Source organism: Brassica napus, chromosome A4 (assembly GCF_020379485.1).
Source record: "Brassica napus cultivar Da-Ae chromosome A4, Da-Ae, whole genome shotgun sequence".
Classification (NCBI taxonomy): Eukaryota; Viridiplantae; Streptophyta; class Magnoliopsida; order Brassicales; family Brassicaceae; genus Brassica; species Brassica napus.
Window position 1 is genome coordinate 19,972,563 of NC_063437.1, and position 8,488 is coordinate 19,981,050.

The 8,488-nt window shown below is 28.8% G+C and overlaps 1 protein-coding gene across 1 annotated transcript; it reads right to left on the reverse strand.

Annotated features, from left to right (window-relative positions):
• On the reverse strand, window positions 1-1,180 carry LOC106450292. The gene is made up of 3 exons (XM_022718416.2): window positions 1,117-1,180; window positions 648-967; window positions 1-561 (listed from the first exon to the last, which is right to left on the reverse strand). Exons 2-3 carry the CDS (start codon window positions 945-947, stop codon window positions 85-87), a joined length of 777 nt encoding a protein of 258 aa, XP_022574137.2. The 5' UTR covers window positions 948-967; window positions 1,117-1,180; the 3' UTR covers window positions 1-84.
• Between the last annotated feature and the right edge of the window lie 7,308 nt (window positions 1,181-8,488).

The window sequence follows — 8,488 nt, forward strand, 5'->3', positions numbered from 1 at the left end:
TTCAAACAGGACGATAAAATACGATTAAGAAAACAACAACAACCACGAGGGCATAGCAACTCCACCGAACAGAACCTAGAGAGCTTATTGTTTGAGAGCCTTAGGGGAAGCAAAGGACCTCTCGATGATTCTGGCAAGTTCTGGAGTAATCATAAGACCCCCAGGAGTGCATGGGGATGTATCATTAGGGGGGAGAGGCTGACCTCTCACCAAATAATCGGCTGTGTATTCCCAATGCTCAGATTCTTCAACTTTACTATAGCCAATGGCATGCAACCAGGTGGTGAGGGATGTCATATCTTTGTAATCGAAGGGTAAGCAATTAGGAAGAACATCTCTGAGAAACTCAGTTTCATTCCAAACGATGAAGCTCTTGCCGCTCTCACCCCACGAGACAACTGAATCAGTTGAAGGATCATCCACCATATCGTACACACCTCTGATAAAAAGGGGAGGAGGGCGTCGAATTGATGAGGAAGGGGGACGCTCCTTCTTGGCAAGCCTACAAATCTCTTTGTAGCACGAAAGGCTGCTAAAGCGAATACGTCCATCATTCAAGCCCTAATTAAAAAACACACCATATTTAAAACTATAGACAAAACAAAGAAAAATTGGGCAAAAACAAAACGAAAAATAAAATCATGAACCTTGTTGTTGGTCTCAATCTTTCTGATGAGCTTGTCTTGCGACGACGGTTTAAGGTCAGGCTGACCTCTCATAAAATAAGGGCATGCGTATTCGCATTGCTCATGAGATTGTGAAAAGCCCAAGTGTACAAGGCACTCTCTCGGAAGAACAGCTTTTCTAAACTCCACTTCATCCCCAACGATGAAACTCTTGCCGCTCTCGCTCCACGCAACTATTGAAGCTTTTGAAGGATCATTCACCGTCTCATACAGTCTACTTCGGTAATAAGCGATCAATCCTCTATTACTGTCACAATCCATCCTTCTAGCTCTAATGAACCCTAAATCCAAAACACACGACCCCTTTTAATTACAAACTCTAGTTATAAGCAATATAAACACAATCAATCACCAATAAGCAAACATTCTCGAATCATATTACGTACAATCCAAAGAAAACGTATCGTATGATGGAAGTCGAGATCCTAACCTCTTCGAGATGATGTTCCTTCCTCTGAAACCAAGCCCAAGCTAGAATAAAAAGTAATGCTACTCGACTCGACTATGTTTATATTTTATACGAAATAAATAAAGCCCATCCACCAGCCCGTATCCGCCTTTATTGGTCGGCCATATTTCCTCTTCCACGTAAACTAAACAATTTTGTGTTCCAAAAAAAAGTGTTGTAAATTTTTTTTGTTTACTTTACAAGACAGTATAAACGAATGTCATGTAAATTCATTTGTATCATCAAGTGAATTTAACAACTACAAACTATGCTGTTATTGATTATAAAAAAAAACTATACCCTCAAAAGATCATATTTTAGCTCTCAGAAAGTTGCAATATGTAGGCAACGAGCAAGCTTGTCAAATCGTTTTCAAACTTACCTTAGCGTTTGGTGCATTTATTTCAGATCATTTACTCTCTTTCGTACTGTTTGTTCTATTGTCACGACTCTTGGACCAAAACGTCTAGAGTTTTTCTAGGATGTTCCTGGACTTGTTTTTGGGGATTGTTCACAATTTTTTCTGGACCAAACACCGAAAACGTCATGGAAAGTTCAGTATTGTCGGAAATATTGAATCTATGGAATTTTGAAGAGTTTATGTTATTTTTTTGAAATTAAATTATGTAAATCTCACGAACCTTTTTTTCCTAAATTAAATTACTATTTCATTATATAGACTAGGCAAAGAATCCGTGCGATATCGCACGGACACTCATTTTATAAAAATAATATTGTATAAACTTCATTTTTATAAAATAACTTTTATAAACATTTTTTACAGTTACTTTTGAGGAAATACATATGTTACAAAATTTCTCGCATGCAACTATGTTTCTTTATTGAAAATACTAAAAACTATATTTCTTTATTGGTAACACTAAAAACTATGTTTTATTTATAGGTTTGGTTGTAATAAATTTATAAACATGTAAATACCAAATAAGATATATGTCTTTTAGTTCATTTAATTAAAAATCTCTATTTGAATCTAATTAAAAAGCAAACACATTCCAGTCTAATTTTTTACTAAATTAGTAAGGTAACTTACAATGACAAATAAAATATTAATGATTTTTTTTTCGAAACCATGTCAGACGTGTGCAGTCGAAAACATTACTATATGACAATTTTAAGATATATTATTCCTTAACATATTTTTCTTAGTATATCATCCATATTTTCTGTTTTATTAGACGTTCTTAAAAAATCAAACTAGCATTAAAAACTAATTAAAATTCAATTTAAAATGAAAATAGATTTTAAACCTTCAACATAATTTCGGGTTCTCAGTCAAACTTATTCATTATATGTATATTCTATAAAGAAAAATTCCCAAAAAAATGCATGCTTACAAATTAAGAAGCAGATTTTGGTATAACTACAATGTGTATACTGATACATAAAAAATATTTATTTTATAAGATTATGTATTATAAGAAATATTAAAAAAATTTGTAACGACTTAAAAATAAATAAAAAATGATTCCTAATTATTAACAAATTTTAAAATCTTTATATCTCTTTGTTGACTAATCTGCTGACAAAAAAAGACTAATATACAGTTCCAAATTCTTAACTAATTAAAATTCAGTTTAAAATTAAAATAGATTTTAAACCTTCAACATAATTTCGAGTTCTAAGTTAAACTTATTCATTATATGTATATTCTATAAAGAAAAATTCCCAAAAAAATGCATGTTTACAAATTAAGAAGCAGATTTTGGTATAATTACAATGTGTATACTGATACATAAAAAATATTTATTTTATAAGATTATATATTATAAGAAATATTAAAAAAATTTGTAACGACTTAAAAATAAATTAAAATTGATTCTTAATAATTAACAAATTTTAAAATCTTTATATCTCTTTGTAGACTAATTTGCTGACAAAAAAAGATTAATATACAGTTCCAAATTCTTTACTTGAACTGTTGAAAATATTTACTAAATTACCGCACATAATATCTTTTGGTAGTTCTAATTTAAATTTAATAGTCTGGAAATTTTGAAATCAAATAAAATCATTTGTAAGCTCTATCATGTTTTTCCAAAAAATGTGACAGAAAAATTATAATGGCTCAAACATAACTTCAAAATTTTCAGTTTAATGATTTACTGAAATATGTGAATATATTTATTTCCATTAAATATTTGAAGAAAGACTTTAATTATAAATGTATCAAAATTATTCAAAATATTTGTACTAAAATCATTGATTTCAACACTCTCATTTATTAATGACACATAAAAAAGCCTTATCTTCAGATTCATCGTCATATAAGAAGTCACATGAGTTCATCAATGGTGTTGTGGTGAAGTTTTTGAAGATCTTAGATTGTATTATAAATCAGGCCGCAAATTTCATCCGTTAATAGGCCATAACTTATATCAAATTTTGTAACTCTATGATTCATATTTTGGACTGAGGAGTGAATCTGCAAAATAAAAACGAAAGCTAAGTTTATAAATCAGTGAAACAATAAACTGAAAACCTTTATTTAATGGCGGTAATTTATTGAAATTCTTTGAATGTGGTCTGGGTTATCAAAGTAGACACTTTTCTTAAATTAAACTGTTTTTTTAAAGAAATAAAATATTATTACCAAACCTGTTGTTTTATAAATATGATAGAAAAACTGATGAACATAAATAAGAAGATTTTTCTGAGTTCACTTCACAATTGTAAAGATAATGATTAATTGCATACCATGTGTTGCCACACAATCCAAAGTAGAAGATGATTGCAAATCTCTTAAAAGAAAGATAAAAAAATAATTAAGATCAAAAAAATAAAATAATTAATAATAATGAAGATCGTTTTAAAGAAGTAAAGATGAAGATGTAATAGTAGTTAATAGTAACAGTTAATATATTGATGACAAAAAAAAGTAACAGTTATATATTGAGTAAAAGGGTAATAATTAAGAATATCAAAATTTTAGTTAACGGTTAGGGAAGTTATCTCGTTTGAAAATATGACTTTTGTTGTTTCCCTTGCTGCTTTTGACTTTTAAAGTTATACATTATTTTTGACGAATAAAAAGTTTCACTCTTACGCAGAGAAGAAGAGCGACGAGAGTCGAAGCAATGGATCATTGTCTAAGGTTCTCAAAATCCTTCAAAAAGCTCACACAAGATTCCAACAAGAAGAGGATTCTAACGACTTGAGGCTTTTGATACGTGACTGATCCTCCGACTTGAGATTATTTTATATGTCATGATTTGGACGTTAACATGTTAAATAGTTTTACAGAATTGCGACATCAGGACAAAATATCGTCCCTAACATTATTTTATACGTTAATGTAATTTGACAACTTCTTTTCAATTAATGTAATTTTTAAGATGAAATTATACAATTTTTAACATTAATTACTGAAAAGACACATATATAATTTGACAACTTCTTTTCAATTAATGCAATTTTAGGATAGAGCAACACAACCTTTGACATTAATATATATGTGTAAAAACACAACTCTTGAACTAAAATTAGTGATATTAGCGACAATTTTACTTTGACAAATGCATGATCATAAACTATTTATGAATTTTATTTGAATAGTTACATCTTTTCAATTTAAATGGACGCACTCTTTTAACTTAAAAGTAATTATTTTAAAAAGATATTTATATAAATAGTTACCACTTTTCAGTTTTAAATAGATACTTATATGTTTATGACAACTTATCATATACAAATCAGTGACCATTTTTTTTATCAAGTATTAATGACCATTTTTTTATTTGTCACCTTTGAACAATTCAAATGGTGTCTTTTCATAAAAGGAAATATAGTTAGTAACTTTTCACAGTATTAATTGTGACCTTTCACGAACAAAATTATAACCGTCACAAAAAGTATTAGGTTAATTAAACCGCATGCATGCAAAATATTTTTCATTCCTGAGAATCTTAATATGCATGTAGATTTGGACAAAACAAAGTTCCAGAGTAAATCGCATGCATGCATTCCTTGTAAACTTTTTTTTATGAATTCTATATATAATGTAAAGCAAAGAATTCGTTCACGTATGACTACTATCGACAAAAATCCATAACAAAAGAAGAACAATTTCAAGCACTTGTTCAACCATTGCACATGTTCGTTTATGTTTCAAAAGAATCAAAACTTACAGAACCTTAAACGTTATAACCAAAAAATATTTCCAGAAACTTAAATGCCACAATGCAACATTTCCAGATGCCGTGTGTATATAAATGGTTTATGAATGTACACTTAAATACATGTTTTACGTTTACGCTGGACATGATTCTTTACGTTTCTAATCCAACATCAGAATTCATAAATGCATGCAAAGCATTAATTCATGCATAAAATGTTTAATTATTTTTACCAAAAAAAGTGTTTAATTATGCCGACCGTAGCCTCTATCACGAACACTCACTAATGGATGTAATATGTTCGTTAAAAAGATGTGAGAAGGATACACGTGATGGTTCGGGAAAATGAATTAGAAGTTCAGTTGAAGGAGAAAACATGATAGGAGAACTTGACTCTAGATCATAATGGCAAGCGATTTATTCAAGCTCGGAATAAAAAGATTGCAGTTTGGACAAGACCTCCTGCTGGTTATCTTAACTGTAATGTTGATACATCGTTCGATCATTCATTTGAATATGTCTTCTAAAAATGTGTATTCATGTAATTGTTTAGAACTTTTTTCCACCATTTTTTATTAGTTCGATTAGTGAAACTTTAATTTTGAGAAATGCATAGTAGAGACTATTTATAGATTTTAAAAATCTGTTTGAATAGTCATAACTCTTCAATTTGAATAGTCGCATTCTTCCAATTTAAAGATAGTTATTTTGAAAAAATACTTATAAGAATAGTCACAACTTTTCACTTTTTAAAAGATACTTATATGAAAAGTCACAACCATTAGACAATTTTTAGAAAAGACACAACCTTACAACATTAAACTTTTAGAAAAGATACAACTTTTTAGATATATTTTACAAAAGACACAACCTTTCAACATAAGTAGATTCATAACCTTTGGAATTAATTGGGATTGCTATTATTAGTAGATATGGTTTATTAGATTTACAACCCATACAAGATAGGGATACCATTGCTGAAAAGAAAGAAGTAAAGTTTAAACCAAAAAAAAGAAAGAAGTAAAGTTAGCGCATGGAAAACCCCCACGTGGTCAAGGCCGTCCCGTCCTCGCGTCCACAACCGGCCGTTGGAAGGCTTGCTCATTCCTCCTCGGTATTTTAGTAATCACAAGTCACTATTCTCATCATATTATACCAGTACTTAATATTAGTTAATGGACTAAAGAGCATATTAATCGCTTCAGTTTAATTTATTCACAATCTTTATATAGTCTCATATGTGTATGAGAAGGGTATGAAGCGTTTGAGTGGATGGCGTTTTACGAAATAGCTTCGAACTTAGTGAATTATTTGACAGCAAGACAACACGAAGACAAGATCTCTTCGGTTAGAAATGTGAATAATTGGTCCGGTGCGTTTGGATCACGCCGATCGCCGGAGTACATCGCCGACTCATACATCGGCCGCTTCTGGACTTTTACTGCTTCCTCTCTAATCTACGTCCTGGTATTTCTACAGTATCTCCTTCTTCCTTTTATTTTGGGATATTAAATTGAGATTTAAATTAACTAAACTATATAGTAACGAATTCACGACGTTCAGAAAAAAAAAACATATTTACCCACTAAAATAAGTATTTACTATGCATAAAATATATCAAATAATCTAATGAAATACACGAAACCTAAACCTATAAAGTTTAATCAGTATAAAATACCGTGAAATCAAATATTCATTTTATAAAAATATTTAAAATAATTAAAAAATTAGTAACATATAATTATATTAGTTTATAAAAATTTTCATGCTTTGAACAAAAGAGTAAATCCAATTGGCTTTAAATTATGTTTCCTTTCTACAAAATTTTATTACGGTTGGTCAAAATTTCTGCACTCGAATAACAACAAAAACAAAGTCTAAAATCAGGGTCATTAAACTCGATCGAACATGGTATAAATATTAAATGAGAAATTTTCTAGAATGACCACATATTTTTTTATCATAAATATAGCCTCTAATGATCAAAATAACCAAATGTACCATTATAGACACTTATAGTTCTCTTTAGGATTAACTAATTTAGACTTATGGTTTACATTTAAGAGGTAGAATTTTGGAGGTAGGGTTTAAAATTTTAAAATAGTTTTAAAATATGAATTTTTGAATTTCAAAAAGAAAAATTGGAAAAAAAAAATCAAGAAAACAAATTCAGAAAGAACAAGAACTATAAAAATTCGAATTTAGGACATCTAATTCGAAAACTATATTTTTATTATTTTTCTTTTATTTAAATTTATTTATGTATAAAGTAAGAAAATAAGAGTCGTTTATCTCTTTAATGAAACTTCTATTGGTTATTTTCTCTTTCTATTATCTTTTGCTGAAAAAACCTATTTATGGTCATTTGAGAGAATTACCAATAACAAAATGGTCTTAAAATAATATATGGGAAGAACCAGTACTGCATCCGATCCGAATCGACAATCAAATGAATATCAAAAAAATATTTGAACTGATTTGATTAGTATAAATACTTCGGATATATTTATGTGAAATTCTTTCAAATGGTTCTGATTTTTTTTTTTAAAAGAATCCTCAAAGAGGAAAATGATCAAAAAGGTTCATTCAATAGTCAAAAGACTTTTATATCCTAACTTCATAGATACATAAATATAAATAATTATTTAAATAAAAAAGAAAAATTTAAACTTTTTATAGTTTTAGAATTATACATTTTTAAATTTGAAGTTTTTAAATTTGTTTTCTTTTTAAAAAATTTCTTTTTCAAATTTTGTTTTGAAATCTGAAAATTTGTTTTGAAACTATTTTTAATTTAAAAAAAAATAAAAGTATTTGTTTATTTTTTTAAAAATACTAAACACATCCCTTAAAAACTAATGTAGCTTCTCACTGGAAACTAGAGTGTTTCATGGTTTGTAATAAGATCTATGAATGTTTATATGCATATAATATTTAGCTTTAGCTTTTATTATTTTGTCAGAGCTAACATTGATATGAAAGTTTAGTTATTTATTCAGATTTTATTAAGATGGGTCATATATACAAGAGTCATTGAAGTCATATGCCCAGAAACAAAATATGGATCTGCCCATCTACTACGCTGAGAGACAAAGCATTGCACATGTTTAGTTTTTTGATGTAATGAGTAAGTTTACATTTTGTGGACAAAATTTTCAATGTTATGAATTCATTCCGACACTAAAAGGTAAAAATAGTTGAACAGACCGTTGAAAATTAAC

What these genes read in the sequence shown, in the direction of transcription:
- LOC106450292 (XM_022718416.2), bottom strand. Translation starts at nt 947, where the DNA reads ATGGATTGTGACAGTAATAGAGGATTGATCGCTTATTACCGAAGTAGA. An exon ending in AGATTGAGACCAACAACAAG is followed by an intron (nt 562 to 647) that starts GTTCATGATTTT and finishes TTTTTTAATTAG; the next exon opens with GGCTTGAATGATGGACGTAT.